The 20239-nt window shown below is 39.0% G+C and overlaps 1 protein-coding gene across 2 annotated transcripts in view; it reads right to left on the bottom strand.

Moving 5' to 3' along the window:
- Positions 1 to 20239, bottom strand: part of LOC113392188 (myosin heavy chain 95F) — a 44747-nt gene that overhangs the window by 6426 nt on the left and 18082 nt on the right. For both annotated transcript variants that reach the window (XM_064215266.1, XM_064215267.1), the window contains exons 2-19: positions 12911 to 13103; positions 11272 to 11345; positions 9397 to 9526; positions 8967 to 9131; positions 8564 to 8826; positions 8282 to 8431; positions 7890 to 8146; positions 6297 to 6454; positions 5193 to 5357; positions 4355 to 4478; positions 3792 to 3900; positions 3477 to 3674; positions 2986 to 3210; positions 2644 to 2851; positions 2328 to 2569; positions 2124 to 2236; positions 1785 to 1892; positions 1438 to 1575 (exon numbers count right to left, since the gene is read on the bottom strand). In XM_064215266.1, coding sequence (XP_064071336.1) covers positions 1438 to 1575; positions 1785 to 1892; positions 2124 to 2236; positions 2328 to 2569; positions 2644 to 2851; positions 2986 to 3210; positions 3477 to 3674; positions 3792 to 3900; positions 4355 to 4478; positions 5193 to 5357; positions 6297 to 6454; positions 7890 to 8146; positions 8282 to 8431; positions 8564 to 8826; positions 8967 to 9131; positions 9397 to 9526; positions 11272 to 11345; positions 12911 to 13097 — 3014 coding nt within the window. In that variant the 5' untranslated portion in view covers positions 13098 to 13103. The remainder of the gene's footprint in view (positions 1 to 1437; positions 1576 to 1784; positions 1893 to 2123; positions 2237 to 2327; positions 2570 to 2643; positions 2852 to 2985; positions 3211 to 3476; positions 3675 to 3791; positions 3901 to 4354; positions 4479 to 5192; positions 5358 to 6296; positions 6455 to 7889; positions 8147 to 8281; positions 8432 to 8563; positions 8827 to 8966; positions 9132 to 9396; positions 9527 to 11271; positions 11346 to 12910; positions 13104 to 20239) is intronic.

Below are 20239 nucleotides of genomic sequence, written 5' to 3'. Positions count from 1 at the left end.
TACGCACACATAGACAAGTTAGCATAAGGGTGGGGCGCGAGTGTCGTGGGATGCAATTGTTAATTTTTACTTTTCAAGATTTATCGACTATTAGTCAAGTCACATATTATTAAATTAGTTCTTTGATAAATAAATATTTTTGTAATAATTAATAAAAAATTAACGATTTTAATTGGCTTTTTAATTACCCTGTATGAATCTACCCCATGGCGTACGAATTTACCGTATTTAATGTACGAACGTACCCCTACCATACCAATACGTGGGGTACATTCGTACAATTATTTTATGTAGAAAAAAGCCTATAACCCTTTAACCTTTTGTCATAATAGTTTTGGACTTTTTTGTAACAAACTATAATATATTCGTTACACTTAAGCACATAAACTAGGTAAATACGACAATTAATCACATCGTAAAAAAATAAAATCTGAAAAGTGTACGAAGGGTAACCATTTTCGCCTAATGTCGAATTAAAAGTACAAAATTGTAAGGATGAACATAGTGAATACCTGAATGTACCTGAATGTAATGTAAATTTTGCACTATCCTGCTTATTTTTTTCTCTTAATACGAAATTTAAAACAAACGCCAACTCATACCCATAACTCATGTCGTTTAGTTCGTCTGCTTAATTCCTAATTATTTAAATGCTTAATTAAAATAGTGCATAGTGCTAAGCAAAAACGGTTGATATACATTCCATTTTGTACTGATGCCATACTTAGTTAGTACCTTTCATTACCAGATACCGTCAACGGACCGCCCCCCTGATTTTTGTGTAATATAAAATAATTTTAATTGACTTGTTTAACCAAGAAGATTTATGTCTTTAGTTTTTAGTTAATTATAAAAAAAACTGATTAATATTTACCTCTATTATTTTTATTTATAAAATTTAAGTAAGTGATTATTTAATGTGTCTTAACGCCCTAATTCGTTATACCTACCAACCTTAAAATATCCAGAAAATAATAATTTAATTAGAGGAGAGCAGTAGAATCAATAAAAATCATAATGTATATGAGGCATCTTAATGCACTCTGACCGCACCCTATGCTAACAAATAATTTATAATTATGTTTGCGAGTGACAACCTTATAGCTAATACATTACTCGTAATTAAATGTATTTTTATAAATCGTACGTTATGAATGCGCAATGAAAATTTAATTTATTCGTTGCTCCGTAAACAAGCAACTAATTGTCTCCGAGGATGCGTACGATACACTGCACAATGCAAATGTATTATTGGAATGTACCTATGTGTGTGTTCTAAAATAAATTCCCACGCGTACAAACTACGCTCTTAACTTATAATATTATTGAATACTAGCAACATAATATCATCATCGATTCGAGTGAACAAGTTAAACAAGATATTGGGGGTTGTTATCGAAAGCCTTCCGATCTACGGCGACGCGGCGGCGGGCTCACCGGTCGCGGTCGGCCAGGTCGTCGCGCGCGGCGCGCTCCAGCTGCCGCTGCAGCGCCAGCGCGGCGTCGCGGTCCCGCTCGGCGCTGCGCGCGCGCTGCGCCTCCTCCGCCTTGCGCCGCGCCTCCATCTCCGCTTTGCTGCAGGGGTGCCAACCGGAAGTGGGTCTTTTGTATCGAGTGCATTGAATGTGGCCGACTTGTGAGAGAAAATTAATGCGCAAAAAGGATAACTCGGGATAGAGAGTCGAACCTGAGCGCTTGAACTCGAGAGTGGCAAAGATAATACACAGTGCCTCGACCATAGATTAAAGAATTAAAGAGCAAATCGATGGTAAGGCAAATCTCACAGTCTGCGATTTTCCTCCTCCTGTCTGATCCTCTCTTGCTCCTGTCGCTTGGCTTCTTCCGCCGCTCGCATCTCCTCCTCAATCTTGCGCAGTCTCTCTTGCTCCTCTCTACGAAATAATATAATATATTTTAGAACTGCTACTATCAGTAATGTATGTATGAATGTACTATGTCGATGTTCAAATATTATTAGTATTGTAACAAATTACTACTGTTATTTATATCGTTACACCGAGACTAGGAGTCAATCGGAAATGTACGAGACAGTGTTCATGAATATCATACAGCTGCAACTTTCATGCAATAAATACGTAGAGTGAGAAGCATAGATACGTTACTTATTCTTCTGATCCACCATCGCCTTCTGCAGGGCGGTCATCTGCGACTCGACCGACCTCGTCAGGTCCGCATACGTGCTCTCGATCTCCTCGCGCGTTATGTTCTCGTTACTCTGAAAGCGAAGCGATTCGCATCTGGCAATAAACACGCGCAAGCACACGAAAATAACGATTTCCACATCGAGGGCGGAGCGGCCGGCGCACCTTGATGCGCGCCTGCGCGCGCGCCAGCGCGGCGCCCGCGGCCGCCAGCTGCTCCAGCACGCGCTCGCGGGCCGCGCGCAGCTGCGCCGCCGCCGCGCGCACGGCCGCCAGGCGCTCCTCCAGCGCGCGCAGCTTGGCCAGCCCGCGCAGGCGCGGCCGGTGGCGGCGCCGCGCCAGGTGCCCGCGCACGCAGCGCTGCAGCGTCACCAGGCAGCGCCGCCGGTACGCCAGCTTGTGCTTCACTGCGGACGGCGGACGCGTGAGGCGAGGGGACTCCACGTCGGGGACGGGGGCGGGGACGGGGACGGGCACTCACGCTTCACGATGGACAGCACGGTGAAGATCCCCCTCCGCCAGCGCGACTTGACGAGCCAGGCGAGCACGGAGTCGACGATCGCCCGGAGGCTCTCGGGGTCGGAGCGCATGATGGCGTCGAACTCGGAGTACTTTCCGGGCCGGAAGAACACGCGCGTCACGCCGAACTTGTAGTCCTTGTCGGACAGGCCGAAGCTGTGCACTATCGCCTGCGGGAAACGAACGGTAGGCTCGTCGGTATGCGAGATCCAGTCCGGTAGAGAAATGTAATATCGATACGAAAAATAATTCCCGACTGTTACATTTCATTTAACTTTGGAAGTATGTGAATATTGGAACTTACCTGGCAAAATACTTTAGGCGATAGATTCTGCAGCTTCGGTGGCAAATAGGAACTGTACATATTATGTAAATCTGCGAATGGAGCCCTCGAGGGGAAACCGTGCTCCATCAACGACAGTACTGCGATAGTTCCACTGCACTGCAACTGCGTGAGGACCAGGGAACCTTCGATTTGCTTCCCCACCATGCGGGAGTTGGGCTTGATGCAACGGATGAAGTTTGTGCCCTTTTGATGAAAAACATAATATGTTGTTATTGGAAAATTCTAGAAGTTCGTCAAGTTGCTCTTATTTAGGTCATTGTTACTCATTGTTTACACTGGAGTACTATCGGAGACTCATATGGTAAATTAAATGCAGTTGCAATAAGAAAAGTCGACAGTTTACATAAATATGTCTGTCGGATAATTTTCAGCAGCGGCCCCCTCCGACCGAAACCACGAACAGAAACTAGAAATTAATGATGGTGTTAAATGAAGATCGATTTCCTTACATTTTCTTTTAATTTGTCCATGAGTTGAGACAACTGGCTTTGGAACTTAGCGCCAACCGATATAAAGTTCAATTTCCCTTTGGCGTTGTTGTTATCCGACGTTTCGAACAATTGCTGTACCAACGTGTTGTTCGACTCCTGGACGAGGAACTCCAGAGAGGCATGAAGAGCATCGTTGTTCTTCTCGATGAATTGACTCTGTCGATAAGAATAAAGAAAGAAATCAATCACAAATTTCTGCGTTCAAGATCACATACAGCGGTTATTTATCTTAAGCAGCGATCGGCGTATGCTGCATCGGGGGCGCACACGCACCGTGTTGTAGCAGACGGCGCCGGCGAAGTGGCGCAGCAGGAAGCCCTCGTGGTCCCGCAGTGTGCGGTGCGCCTTGAGGCGGGACGCGCGCGGCAGCTGCAGGCGCGCGCTGCACACACACACTCACACATTTTAAGACTCTAATGTGTTCAAAGGAAAACTCAGCTATTTTTTTTCAACAACTCAACGAAACTTTATCATCTCATTATTCACTTGGAATGGTCCCCTGACACCATCTGTGTTCGGTATTTAAATGTGCTTTACGATAAATCTCTGAGTCGGTTCTTACGATATCGTGAATCTGTACCGATGAAAACCCGCCGCCCGCCGAAGAGACGGGGAAGGAATCACTGGTTTTTTAGTGGGTACTCCGTTTTACTAGGGCGCACTAGGCGTCCCGGCCAACGGCGAGTGACACATACTCCCCCCTATCCCCTACCCCCATATCCAAAAAAAGTGTGGATATGTGCAACACTATTAAATTAAGCTACTTGAGATAAAAAAGTCTACGTATTAGTTTGACAGTCGGACTGTGGCCGTGGACCATGACCACTACTACTTACTTAGGATTATTGCCTCCGAGCTCCTTATGCACCGCGTTTGTGAAATGCCCATATTCTGGTTTTGGTAATTTAGATTCTTCATCAAGAATATGAAAAACACCGTGATTCTTGCTTTCGATGAGATCTGGAAAATGTAATGAGATATGGATTGCCACTAAGATTTCTTTTTTTTTTTATAGGTAAGTCAGACCGACTAGCGGGCTACCTGACGGTACGCCACCGCCTATTTAATATATATATATATATATAACGGCGAGCCGGCAGTATTGTTTGGTTCGGGGTCACCATCTTCGTCATACACATTCACAAATAATACAACAGATCGATTGCTGGATTACCGTATATTGATTATTACAATATTCCATTGGCCGCGACCACATCTGTCTCATCCTGCTTGACAACTGACATTTTATATTATTCTAACGTGACAAAGAGCGCTTGACTTCACTGGCCATCCAGAATCAAATCTCAAAACTAAGAGATTACAATCAAAGTATTTAATTATCTGACGCTGCGACATATATATAATAAATATACACGCTTCACTCAACTTGGGAATTAAGATGTTTTGTCTCATAAGCCAATGTACATAAAGATATACACTGGCTCACTCACCCTTTAAACCGGAACACAACAATACTAAGTATTGTTGCTTGGCGGTAGAATTGTTGATTCGGATGTGCTACCTTATAAAGCGAACATATTCTCTAACAGCAAGTACAATTTGATAAATTTTTCACACATCACTGTCACGTGATATTTTAATGTATGCTTGTGTCATGTCTATGATTTATGTCCGTGCCAAGCTAAAACCTTGTAAATGACAATGAATGTTTACCAATGCAATCCTGGTTATCCACAAATCTGATTTCGGGCACGTTTAAACCTTCGCGTTTGTATAGTTCCTGTTCGTTCTTTAGAATACGTTCGTTGAAGAACTGTTGCAATTTCTCATTGCAGTAGTTGATACAGAACTGCTCGAAGCTGTTCATCTGAAAGTATTCTGGATAAAAACAGAATAATGCAAGTGATTAGTCTTTGACTATTATATTATAGTAATTGTTTTATCATATATAACATAAATACTAGCTCAGGTGTAAGCAACACCCATAAGGTTTAGAGATATATGCATACACGTTCGAACTAGTCTTCCCTACCCTTTTTATAGTATAACTCCGCAGATATTTTTAACTTTGCTGTTTCATAAATTCAAATCGTTCCTAAAAAAAACATACAATTCAATACATGGTTATACATATATGATAAAAGCGTGGAGCTTAATAATACTAATGCCTGTTGACTTCCAGGCAGGATATATTATATACATATGTAATTGTATGTTATGTACATAAATAATGAACTAATATAACTTTGTATTTTAAATTTTTGAAAAGAGTAACTACTGCGTTTCTTGCCGGTTCTTCTCGGTAGAATCTACATTCCGGACCGGTGGTAGTTTCACTTAATATAGTTTGTAAAAGTGTAATATATTTGCACATTAAAAATCGGTTATGGTCTCATTTCGAAGAGCTCCGGCCGTATATGTGCAGAACAATAAAGAGGATTCTTGATTGCAATTTACTAAATTGTTACGATTTAACAAATAATTAATTTTAGTGAGCGGAAAAAAGTTACTGGCCGGTTAGAGAACGGTGCTACGGCTGTACAATAAAAAAAGAAACGTAAAAAAAAAAACGTAAAGTAAATTGTTATCGACAAACACCAACTCTAACTGAACTAATGTATACTATTTGACAATTAAAAATAAAACTCTTTTGAATAAACGCGAAGTTTCGCGCCTACTAACCACCCACTTACTAGTTTAACTTGTTATTATAACTTTAAATGCATTTTTTTAAATTAAAGCAAAGCTACATATAGGCATAAGTTATACAATTTTAAATATCAGTAAAATGAATTAAAAATAATTTTGCATGCGTACCAAATCCGGCGATGTCGAGCACCCCGATGTAGTATGCGGAAGCGCTCGATGGGATGCTTCCGTTAATGCGTCGCACGATAAAGTCAAACATTCGGCTATACACAGCCTTAGCCAATGCATCTCGAGCGCTACACGCCTCGTACGTCTTCAGTGGCACCCTGCGGATACAACAAAGACACTCAGCCACATGCGTCCCAGGGGTAGTTACGCACACCCAGCACGGCCGGGTGCTAAGCACCGCGACACTTGCGCGACCTACGCACACCCAGCACGGCCGGGTGCTACGCACCGCGACACCTGCGCGACCTACGCACACCCAGCACGGCCGGGTGCTAAGCACCGCGACACTTGCGCGACCTACGCACACCCAGCACGTCCGGGTGCTACGCACCGCGACACCTGCGCGACCTACGCACACCCAGCACGGCCGGGTGCTAAGCACCGCGACACTTGCGCGACCTACGCACACCCAGCACGTCCGGGTGCTACGCACCGCGACACCTGCGCGACCTACGCACACCCAGCACGGCCGGGTGCTAAGCACCGCGACACTTGCGCGACCTACGCACACCCAGCACGTCCGGGTGCTACGCACCGCGACACCTGCGCGACCTACGCACACCCAGCACGGCCGGGTGCTAAGCACCGCGACACTTGCGCGACCTACGCACACCCAGCACGGCCGGGTGCTAAGCACCGCGACACTTGCGCGACCTACGCACACCCAGCACGGCCGGGTGCTAAGCACCGCGACACTTGCGCGACCTACGCACACCCAGCACGGCCGGGTGCTAAGCACCGCGACACTTGCGCGACCTACGCACACCCAGCACGGCCGGGTGCTAAGCACCGCGACACTTGCGCGACCTACGCACACCCAGCACGGCCGGGTGCTAAGCACCGCGACACTTGCGCGACCTACGCACACCCAGCACGGCCGGGTGCTAAGCACCGCGACACTTGCGCGACCTACGCACACCCAGCACGGCCGGGTGCTAAGCACCGCGACACTTGCGCGACCTACGCACACCCAGCACGGCCGGGTGCTAAGCACCGCGACACTTGCGCGACCTACGCACACCCAGCACGGCCGGGTGCTAAGCACCGCGACACTTGCGCGACCTACGCACACCCAGCACGGCCGGGTGCTAAGCACCGCGACACTTGCGCGACCTACGCACACCCAGCACGTCCGGGTGCTACGCACCGCGACACCTGCGCGACCTACGCACACCCAGCACGGCCGGGTGCTAAGCACCGCGACACTTGCGCGACCTACGCACACCCAGCACGGCCGGGTGCTAAGCACCGCGACACTTGCGCGACCTACGCACACCCAGCACGGCCGGGTGCTAAGCACCGCGACACTTGCGCGACCTACGCACACCCAGCACGGCCGGGTGCTAAGCACCGCGACACTTGCGCGACCTACGCACACCCAGCACGGCCGGGTGCTAAGCACCGCGACACTTGCGCGACCTACGCACACCCAGCACGGCCGGGTGCTAAGCACCGCGACACCTGCGCGACCTACGCACACCCAGCACGGCCGGTGCTACTACTGCGGGACGCGAGCGGCCGGTGAGTACTCACATGATGGCGGTGCCCTTGGCGCCCCCCCGCGAGCTCTGCATGAGGCGCGACACGAGCGCCATGCGCAGCTCGGCGGGGTCGACGCCCAGCAGCGCGGCGGCGGCGGCGAGCGCGGGCTCGCAGCGCGGCGCCACGCCGCAGCCGCCGCGCGCGCCGCCCTCCTCCTCGAACTGCACGTTGCCGAGGTGCAGCACGGCCGCCACTATGGAGTATACGGACTTCTTCTCCGCTTCGGAGAGACCGACCCTCGACAGCGCCTGGTCGGAGCGAAGGAGAAAGTTAGAGGTCTCGGGCTCATATGACCGTAGAATTATATTATAGGGATATGATTATCGACGCGTCTGTGTTCCCTATGAGTACCTCTACGCGAATATCTGATTATCGATGCAAACCTGATGCAATCTCTGAAAGTCCTCTACGTCGTCTAATATAGGATCACGTAGTCCACCTTTCGCTTGCTGTTGCTTACTCTTTTGACTAGCATTAATTTTTTTTTCTGATTGAACCGAAGTGAAATACTGCGTGCAACCATTCTTGAGATACTGCAAACACATAATATGTATAAATCATTTTGGGTTAATTACAACACTGTTAATATTTAATTTGTTTTTGGAGCTGTAGTTATACAAATACATTGTAACGACTAAACATTCATGTCGTAACAGCATAGTTACCAAATAATCATCAGGCTTGGTTATTTTCAGAGCTGCGCGAAGTTCAGGCGGGGCTCCTGCGCACAGAAGGTAAAACACATGGTAATTCCTTTCTTCAGCGCTCTGGGTACATATCCTTGACTTTTCCAGTAGATAATGCGAGATGTGTCCGCCTACGACTTGATATTTGTTCGAAAAGTGAACCTCCATAAATTTACCGAACCGGGAACTGTTATTGTTGCGAGTTGTCTTAGCATTACCGAATGCTTCGAGGATTGGATTGGCTGTAAAATAAATTCGTTTGATGTTCTAGTAAAATGTCAAAACTGTAACTTAGAACATATATAAGTTATTCAGCAGCACCTGATAAAATAGATACGAATGTAGTTAAAAGAAGTCCAAAATCCGATCTATTAAAACTTACCGTCTAATATCTTCTGTTCCACTGGTCCCGCTCCCTTGGCCCACAAGTCACACAGGTATTTAAGAATATATTTGGTTGACTCCGTCTTTCCAGCACCGGACTCTCCTGATACTATTATAGACTGAGATTGTTTTAGTGATTTCATATCACGGAATGCTTTGTCCGCTGAAATTTTTAATTAAAGAATTACAAAACGTCGTGAATTTATTTCAAGATTATCTCTAGCAGATAAGCGAGATATTTTTTACTTAATGGCGATTTGATAGGCACTATAGCCACAATGCTTTCAGCAACAAAGGTCATATAGTGGTTACCATATAATTAAGAACTATTTTGAGAAAATATATTAATAAATTGTGTTTCATAGTTCATAGATTTTTACCCTAAACAGTGCTTTCTTTATTGTGGCGCAGTTGTATGAATAACATACCTATAGCGAATACATGCGGCGGTAACTCTCCCAACGATCTGCCTTGGTATTTTTTGATTGTATTTGATGAGTACATATCTGGAATATCTTCATACGGATTAACAGCAAGCAATATGTTTGCAACATACGTCTGAAAAATAAGTATTAATTCATTGTTATGATGACACGTTAAAAAGACGCTTGAGTTATATGATGTTGAATTTATTTATTATCTCTTTTGATCTTATTATGATATTTTTTATAAATGTGTGCGTATGCATAAATGCATTATCTCTTTAACTAATAGTTATTTGTTTCGGATTAGTAGTAATTCTACTGATGTGTGTGGTTGCAATAATACATATTAGAAAGTAACTGAAAATCATTGTAAATACACGAGGAGAAAAGGTAAACTTATAACACCTAGTTTCCTAGATTGTACTTGTAAAAAAGCGTGACTTAGTATTTGTTGATTCCCAAGTAGGGCACATATATAATTATACATACTTTATTGAAATAAACCCTGGAATTGAAATGCTGGAAAAGAGTAACTGTTGAGTTCTTTGCCGGCGTGACATGACGATTCAATACTTTTTGAAACTACATGAGTTTTCTACATGATTAGCGATATTTTCCTTCATCGCCGAGCATTGGATTAATTAAAACACACAAGACACATTAACAACATGAAAATTCGTCGCTTCAAGCATATTTAATTGTGCTGCACCAATCCGGTTTGATGGATGACATAAAAATTAATGAAATGCGTTAAATTGTAAGCAGTATGTTACGGTTCACAATCATTATAGTCACACGTTACAGTACCCAGTAAAATAATCAATATGGCGTGCGATTTGTTCAAGGTGAGGATAATTGGGTACAAATTGTCTCATGACATCGCCGCGGTAAATAATTACATGCGTATATTTAGGATGACCTACATAATTATACTTTCTGTAGAACTATTAACTCGAAATTTATCGTCGATCGGGACATGTCAGATAGTGATGTTCGATATTAAAACTTCGTACTCATTATTAACTATACGGTACGCACGGAAAAGTGTAACGTTTGCCATTGAAATATATATGTAGGTGTGCCCGCGCCTTAATCCGCGCGAAAATAGTTTCTTCATTTTTTTTTATTTATTTGTTTATTTATACTGGTCTAACCTCTATGGTTAAATTTTAATAATAATAAAAGTTGTTAATATATATTAATAAATGAGACTTTTTTATATTAACTAACTGAAACACGGCTAGGCGAAACCTAGCTATTACGGCCATACATAAAACAAAACGCTTTATTGGTTATTAAGTTTAACCACAGACTATGGTGTTGGCACTGTGACCATAAACAATGAATATTTTATTTAATACAGTGTAACTATAACACATATTACAAATAAATTTACAAACGCACACATGCACGCACGCATAACTTTCACACACGCACGCACGCACGCAATCACGACGCACTCTCACACGTAAAGGTAATCCACCGCGAACGTTAATAAAAAGAAAAATACGTTTATTACGGAAGTGTTATTATTAATTATAGTATTCTTGTAAATGTATATAATGGTGTATGTGCTGTTACTGCCCACTATTCGTAGTTTGTTGTGTGTTATAATGTAAACAGCATTACGAACATCAATATTGCTGTGTTCCGGTTTGAACAGTGAAAGAACCAGTGCAATTCCCGGGCTCAAGGGCCATAACATCTTAATTTCCAAAACTAGTGGCGCATGGGATAAGTGATGAGTTTTATTATTATTAAAATAGTAGGCGGTAGCGACCACTTACCAACAAGTCAATCTACCTATACATATATACCTAATCTATTAAGCAGAGTTTTAGTACATACCCTGCTTAATAAATAACTATTTGGACTCACATATATCTTATTGTTCTTGTAACGCGTCAGCATGTTGTTAAGAAGCGTCGCCTCGTTTAGGAACATTAGCTCACCTGAAAATTATAAATAATGGTTTTATGAATTGTTTTAATTGAACACGTTATTATATAAATGTTAACCCAAGATCACGTGTCCAAACCCGAGCCAGCATCACTGAATTTTCATGTGATAATTGAAAATTGAAAGCAGATCAGGGAAATAAGCTCGAAGCGTTCTCCAAAAGAGAGGTCTCTTAGCCCAGCAGAAATTCATAAGCTATTACTTTAAGCGTGATATATACATATAGATAGTACATATCTTTAAACGAATAATTAAATAATTCAAGAAAAAAACACTTTTATTCGCTTTAAATTATTTTGTAAGTAATGACACGTCATTATAATAACAACAAACTAGTTACGCCTGCATCATCCAAGGAAAACAAGTCCACTCCACACATGAACTTTTCAAGGTTCTCCGATTGTTATTATTTCAAGAATCATTTTAATATGCTGTAAAATTATATCGTATGTTTTAGGTTTAAAAATATGTATGGAAGATTAACTGTACCCTTATATTTATTTTATACCTACTAGTTAAATGTTTAATTAAAAAAAAAAAAACGTTGAGGAAATATTGTGTGTTAAGAGGATATTATAAAACTAATAAATTCTGAGAGAACTGGCGAAAGGATCATCAGTTTCGGATAGAAATATGAAAAATTATACTCTCAATATAACTGTTGAAAGAGTACCGCTGAGTTTCTTTCGCCGGTACTTCTCTGGTCTGAGATGTTTGTTTCCGAATCGGTTGTTGATTTTTCTTGATGATCAATAAGTAAGTGTGATGCTACTATATTGAATAAAGATTTTTGACTTTAAATTTCACTATTGTAGCCAAAGAGCCGAGATGGCCCAGTGGTTTTTAACTTTGTCGTTTCATAGATTCAAGTTATTTGTAAAAAATACATTGGTAAAGAAGACATATTATTCGATATAAGATTATATTGATGATCAAAAAGCGTGGAGTTAATGCTGGTTGACTTCCAGGCAGGAGACATAACATACATATATAATTGTATTTTACTAACATGACTGTATTTTTAGATGTTGACAAAGACTAACTACTGAATTTCTTGCCGGTTCTTCCCGGTAGAATCTACATTCCGAACCGGTGGTAGCTTTACTTTAAATAGTTTGTTAAATGACGATTCAAAAGTGCTTGTAAAAGCCTACTTGAATAAAGTATATTTTGATTTGATTTAGTTGGAGCATACGATTCTTAACCGATGATAGCGGCTTTAAACCCAGGCTACAATTTTTTTTATAATTAATTTCGTACTTGGTGGTACAGGAAAACATCGTTAGAATATCATGATTGCATGTTTCAGGTGAAAGTTTGCCACATGTATATGCAACGACCTGAATTGGAGCAGCGTCGTGGAATTAGCTCTAAATCATCTCCTCAAGAGTAGAGGACTTTGTCCAGTGTAACTTACTTTACTTACTTTTAACTGAATTGCAGGAATACTTCTTGTAGTTCAGTTCTTTGTCATGTATATGATGAATAATTGCCTACTTTAAAATAAATATATTTCTTACGGCGAATCAAAACTTACAAGAATCTAGAATTTACTTACAATTATCATCAACATCTTTAGTTGGCTCTCCAGCTGGGAAGATGTCGTCAAAGTTGCAGACCCTCCTCGGGTATTTGTTGTCGACGGGAAACACGTCGGCCTCTTCACCCATCAACTCCTGGAGCCGCGCTAACACGAACCCCTCGTTTGGATCCCGGACCCATACTAACTGTTTGTCGATCGTCATTTTTCACTGAAACAAATACATTTTAATTATAGTCACAATTTTAACATAGCAAATGAGTAATTCTCGTGTTCTCTAAAGATTTGGCTCAAATATATTCAGATAAGATTCCGATTTTTTCGTTTATCTATTTGGGTGTATTTAATGAAGTAACGCAAATTTTTACACAAAAAAAAAAACTTTTTTGAAACTAATTATTTAAGTCGAGCAAAGATCCGTCATCCAGGTACTTATTATCAAACAAGATTCCAGCTCATCAGTCGTACGTTACGATATTTGAATTTTTATTTCAAACAATCAATATTTTGTAAGAATTCGATGTTATAATAATTACGAATAACTGAAAAGTGATAACACAACAATCCCGGGCGCTACAGCCTCGTAACTTAGCCTCTAGACAAAGTAAATAGTCTATTCCGATCGAAGAAGAAATGTAGATAAAAAACTTTAGATTTACGTATTCCATGCGATCTGCTAATAGCTCAGCAATATTGTGCATTCGTCAGCTATATGTACAGCCATTATCGTTTTAATTATAAACAATATTTTTTCGAATTTGAACAACAACATCATGACTCTTGAATACTAATTAATGCACTCAACGTAATTAAACTACGAGTCACAATTCCAGGCCTTATGAAAACAAGAACAGAAGCGCAACCACGCATATAGATCAGCAAAAATAATACAATGTTTGAATAATTATGTAACCGTTATAAAAATTACGAGCAAACAGTTATAAAAAATAACCGACGCGTAATACATTGAGAGCATACCGAAAGTCATAATTCACTTTCGTTACGAACAAGTATGGAATACTTTCGTGTTGTGTAATTTGTGTAATTACATTAATACTGTGTATATTTTCATTTTAATAATAAAATAGGAAGGTGATCGTATAATTAGGATTTTTGTAAGATATATTAACCATCAGAGATATTGCGTGGCTACAAGGCTGTCCGAAGCCGAAAGTTGTATTGTTTAATTTAATCTTACTCGACGGAAGCAGGCACTTCATAAAATCACGTCACATCACGTCACGTAAATTAAATGAGAAATAATGAAAAGTTGAAAAAAGTATCTCCAAAACATTGGCCATAAAATAAAATTCCGATATTGTCTCTTGAGTTTGAAATGACACTGGCTGACTTACTCTTTTCGCACACAAAGTATTGATGATATTATATGACGGTCAATAGATTTATGTTTAGTTGTTACTCAATGTATCTTTTGTTTTTTAAAGATATATATAGTAGCAACGCCTTAAATTATTTAAGGTACTACTATTTTTATTTAGGCCTCCTTTTTAAGCTTATCAATTGTGTTAGGAGTCGGGAGAACAATACCTCAAGGTTGTTACATTTATAAATGGGGAAAGGAGAATACAGTTTTGTTTATATAACTATATATTTTTAAGTAACAAGTATATTGGTGTGTTTGTTATTGTTTCCTATTGTTATTACAATTTCAGGTCTTAAATTAGTTATACAGTTACGAAATTTAGTTACAGTTGTTCAGTTATTCTATAACTAACAATAATGCCAGCTAGACTCAGTGTTGTTTGTCTAGACTCACTTGGGTTAAAAAAAAACGTTTGAAAAGTCATTATAATTTTGAATAATTTATCTTATTTAAAATTAATATTTAGGCGCCACTGACGATTTAATAATTATGAACACTGTTCGTCAGGCCGGTGTAAACTAAATTTGTATCAAAATAAAAGTGGGTACATCACCAAATTTCCAGCTACATATGGATATTGGTAATATCTAAGTGAACAGGCATGCCATCTTTCAATAATTATGTAAATGACCAAAAGATAAATACCTTCAACGAGAAATGTAAGCAGTAATTTACCTTCTGGAGGTTCAAAGTCCTGCTTACTTTAAATGACGATTCCATCTCCGGAGAATCATTCCAATGAATCAAAAATCACTGTAAACCAAAAATTAAACATGACTACGACTTTCTGAATTGCAAACTAATGCATTTAAGCAAAAACAAGAATTAAAGACTTACAATTCTTAAAGGTCGGTAGAAACATGTTGTAAAGGTTTATCAAACTTATTATTAATATATTCTGAAACGATATATACTGTTAAAGCACTGAAGTAATAATCAATCACAAATTAAGAAAACTATGAAGGTAACTCACCGATATATTCAGTATATCGAATTTGAAGTTTGAATTCGGTGTTAAGCCGATGATATAAAAATGCAAAAGGAACGAAACGAAAGTTCTTGAAACCTTGAAAGGCTTAGGAGTGTTGCCAGTATCACCACCGAAATTAAATAGAAATTATATCCATATTTAAATCAAAGAAATCATTATGGAATCATTATTTTATTTAATAAAAGCCAATTATAAGGCAAAATAAATCTGTCATAATAAAACTCCGACATTTTCATACAAATACTAACCTTTATATTGGATGACAGCTAATAAATCGATCTGAAACGATGCAATATGACTTTCAACAAATACAGCAAACGAATTAGATAGTAAAATCTAATTGTAATAATTATTATACTGCACCGATAAAATAAATGCAATTTATTTTATTATTTAAATCATAAGAAAATGCCAAAAGGAAGTTTTGGGTTAGCAACACCAATAAATGGGAAGTACGAAATGGGTTAACGGCACGGAATCAGCGAATTGACACTTTTGTGACGCTTTAGATAAAAAAAAAAATTTTTTAATGTAACATGGTGTCAGGATCGATCCTGCGACCTTTTACATCATTAGGCGGCCCATAACCTATTGAACTATTAACGCTTGCTATATAGTATCAGTAACAAACCTTAGATATATTACATGCGATTTGCTAATCGCTCGGCTATATTTTGCACTACTAACAGTTCTGGATTAATACTTCTGACCTACTTTAATTTTACTTCTAAAGTCCCAATAACGACTTAAATCTAAATCTTTAATTTAAAAACGCAATTTGTTGACCAATCCATACTGAATATTATAGATTATATCAAAGCTCTTGACCAATGATATCGTGTACAGTCGATGGCAAATGTTGTTTATTTGGCTTTTGTCCTCTAGTAGTTGCACAGACTAAATCAATTTAAAATAAATAAAGAAAAAAAATCGTTCGTGTTCTTCAGTTTACTTATATCGATTATTCTATATCAATAAGACGACAATACAGTATTCTTGACATTTGTTAATATTTTTAGTAGTGCCTCTGTAATATTATCAACAATCGCTGCTGATCGTTAACATTTCGTGTTTCAACGCAGCTGCCGTTCCGGTGGGTGCTTCCGGAAACGAAATGCTAAATAAGACCCACAGCTCATCCAAACAACTCACTATCGACCGATAAACAAAAACTGTTACATTCGGACTATTTTCTCCCAAATTGTTTACTATTTACAATAACGTCTGTTAACACGAAGACGCTTGTTAAAATAAATATACATTTTGTACAAATTCCGTCTAAAAACTGTTATATAAAAATATATTTCATAACATAAAATGATGTACGAATAAAATCGTACGCGCAAAAAGGAAAATATGTAATAAATTTATAGAAAAATAAATCTAAATCTTCGATATGAATCGCCCGATGATATATGAGCCATCAAGTGAAAGTAACTAAATATTATAAAAGACGACATTAAACGCAAATTGGCCATTAAGCCATTATACACATCGCGTACCGTAAAACACTTTTTGTGGAACACGTGTAATAACAGTTAAATAAAAACTTTTAATTGGCCGGATCAAATGAAAACGAAATCTGACAAAACGATTGTATAATAGGAAATAAAATCTCATAGATTCAACATGATATCGTGGAACAGAACATTAGATTCAGGTCAGGCGATAAAGTTATCAACATAGTACATGCTATGGATAATCGAAACGAATAATATCACTACATATTATTATGAAACCAAATGCTGATGATGATAACCAACAGATTTTCGTACGGTTTTCACCGATGAACGGAGTAGGAAACGCAATCTACATCTACTAGCATACATCTTTCGATGCTCGGTCGAAAATTTTGCCGGATCCCGCTGGGCTGACAGATTACGGAAAAGCATGGATTATACCCGTAGTCCCTTTGCTAAATTAACAATAGAATTAGAATTATAGTCATTATAATATTTTGTGGTACATTTACACCCGCGTTAAAATGAAAACCACGAAAACGAAGTCTATTAGGTATTTATTGATATTGACTTCAGAGGTCTAAATGCACCCTGCTGAATCCCACAAATACCTGGATTGCAATAATCATGCGAGATTGAATCCCCTAGAAGGTAGTGTTTCATGACAGATGACGTATGTGCAAATTGGACAAAACTTGACGATGATTACATTGAAGTTGACGAAAAATTACGCCGATCAGGGCTTTACTGGTTTGCGCCTCGTCAACCAAAACAGTTATATGTATTTTTTTATGCATTATTATTTCTTCATAGACATGCTGTCCTTGCCATTGTTTTATCTTATTATTTAAAATTGTTTTTTTATTTGCGTGCCTGCGTTTTATTGCCAGACATGGTGAAATCCATACAATCAGAAAATTTGACACAATATACATTTTTGGATTATACTGTTATATTTATTACAATATAAATGCTTCTCTTTACGAAGCTGGGTGTTTAATTATTAACTAAATATATATGATATTATTCTTCTTCTTCTTCTTTTAAAAATAATAACTGAGATAAACATACAACGATTACTCACATCGATTTTGACTGGTCTTCGTTGAGAGAACAATGAAAAGATAAATCACTTTATTGAGATTGATTGCCGTGATTGTGGAAAACAAAAACGTATGAATAAATAATAAGCACTGGCGGAAATAAGTGAACATTAGCAATAATCAGAGGAAAACCGACGAGAGCAGCGAAAGCGTACACAGCCTAAATTGTAATGACGATGCGATTGAACGTACAATAGTCTATTGAAGAAAGTTAATTCAATAGAAGTCACTGAGGATTTAGATTGCAAATCGTAATATCCTCAAGGGATATATTTGTGAAAAGGGATTTTATTCTCATTGGGATTAGGTTTCGATTTCATTTCCGTGCCTTTCACGCTTAGGACTGCAAGAAATATTAATTTAACAACGATTTAGATCCATTTTTTTTTTTGGATTCCTGAACCAAAAGTTCTACAGTACAGCACTATCAGAGATTATATCTTAAAACTATAAAAACCAGAGAACTCGTGGTGTTCGAGGAGGCGACTAAATCGTGAGTTGCGAATTTAACTCATCTTACCCGAGGTCACATAAGCATTTTTGGCGGAATTCGCTGTACAACGAAGCAAACCTGTACTAATTTCTAGAAATCACTAGGGAAATTAAAAAGCCAAGGGAACAGAGCCTAGGGTCGACATACTATGGTCGAGTTTATATTATAAATACTAGTGTTATCGTTTCTAGATCAATTTCTATTTTTAAATTATTTTAATAATAAGAAAATAAATTCAGGCAATTTCATTTGTTTTAAGGTGAATTCAAAAGTATTATGTCATTATTGAATTCGAGGTTAAGGAACTCGATAAAACATTTGCCTTTTTAAACAGACTAGCATTAGCATTAATCATGTCCCGGCCCCCGACATTTTTAGAGCGCGTTGGACAACAATGGATTTTCAATGCAATCTTATAAGACAGTTACATTATGCTAAGGTAAATTATACCTAAAAACTTTAGCCTATAGTTTAAATTCCAATGGCGTGATAAAGTTCGGTCACGGTATACATTAGACCTGACCGTATAACCTCAAATTATGGCATTTTCATCGAATGAACCCGAATGGCCGCACCTTCCAATTTTGCTGAGTGTACAATTAATGATGCTTCTATTAAATATTTTTATGAAACTGATACGTTTCAAGAATTATTTTAAAGGAAAATGCAAATGTTTTTCATGAACAACCAGCAACAAATAACAACAACCTTGATCTGTACTTGGATTACACATGACGCATGAACTTGTAGGTATATCTTAAACGGCAGATGTTTATGAGCAAATATTTTTTTGATAACACACTATTTTAATACTGCAAATATTGAGGCGATATATTTAACAGTTTATTGCACTCAATGTACACTGAATATATTTTACGTTTGATTATTGCTTAAAATATTCATATCAAACAACCGTAGGAAGCACAACAAAGAATATTTTGCGTGTGTACAAAATCATACAAAAATATATGAGTCATATTGAAAATCTTGTTCTTAATTAATAAATTGCCACAGAGAAAAGTAGCACACTCGTTGTCGAGGCTGAGTTTTGCTTTTTTATATATTTTTTTTTTACTTAATCGGCTCTTTTATTGAAGTAGTTATTATTCTACATTTATGTGTGCGCAATAAACGATTTAATACGCACACATACATGTAGAATAATAACTAGGATAACATCTGACGCATTAAGAGATGTTGATGGCATCTCTTGATAACAGGGATGAGATTCAAGAGATAAGACGATCAAACAACGCTCAATACGCCGGAGTTCTCATGAGTCAGAGCATTTAAATTAGTATCAGACGACCTCCGGGGTCGGGTTGCGATTTGCGCAGCAATGAATTCAACGTGGACGAATTGATATTCATTAATCAAAATATCTTGTAATTAGATTGACCTTGAGACACTCGATAAAAATATATACAATTTACTTTCTTTCAATATTTTATTGTCTTCGTTTATCTCTTCTCGTAACATAATGCCGGCAATTATTTATAAAACGAAACGATTTCTTAGATACGAGTTATTTCAGAATTAGATATTTTATGTCATTTCAATAGTTTAGGTTAAATAAAAATCAAAATCGTTTCCACACATAGGTATGTCCAACAAACCGGAAGTCTGTCTGGTTTTACTAGTAAAGGGTATATGATACAAAAAAATAAATAAATATAATAAATATTGGACAACATCACATACATTACTCTGATCCCAATGTAAGTAGCTAAATCACTTGTGTTATGGAAAATCAGAAGTAACGACGGTATCACAAACAGCCAGACCCAAGACAACATAGAAAACTCGAACCCGGAACCTCGGAGTGGCGTACCCGTGAAAACCGGTGTACACACTACACGACCACGGAGGTCGTCGAAAACAACATTTCAACAACACAATCATTTTTTAAGCCTTAT

The sequence above is a fragment of the Vanessa tameamea genome, chromosome 7 (genome assembly GCF_037043105.1).
Source record: "Vanessa tameamea isolate UH-Manoa-2023 chromosome 7, ilVanTame1 primary haplotype, whole genome shotgun sequence".
NCBI classification, from domain to species: Eukaryota; Metazoa; Arthropoda; class Insecta; order Lepidoptera; family Nymphalidae; genus Vanessa; species Vanessa tameamea.
The sequence above is the reverse complement of the archived record's forward strand: the minus strand, read 5'-3'. Positions and strand labels throughout refer to the sequence as shown.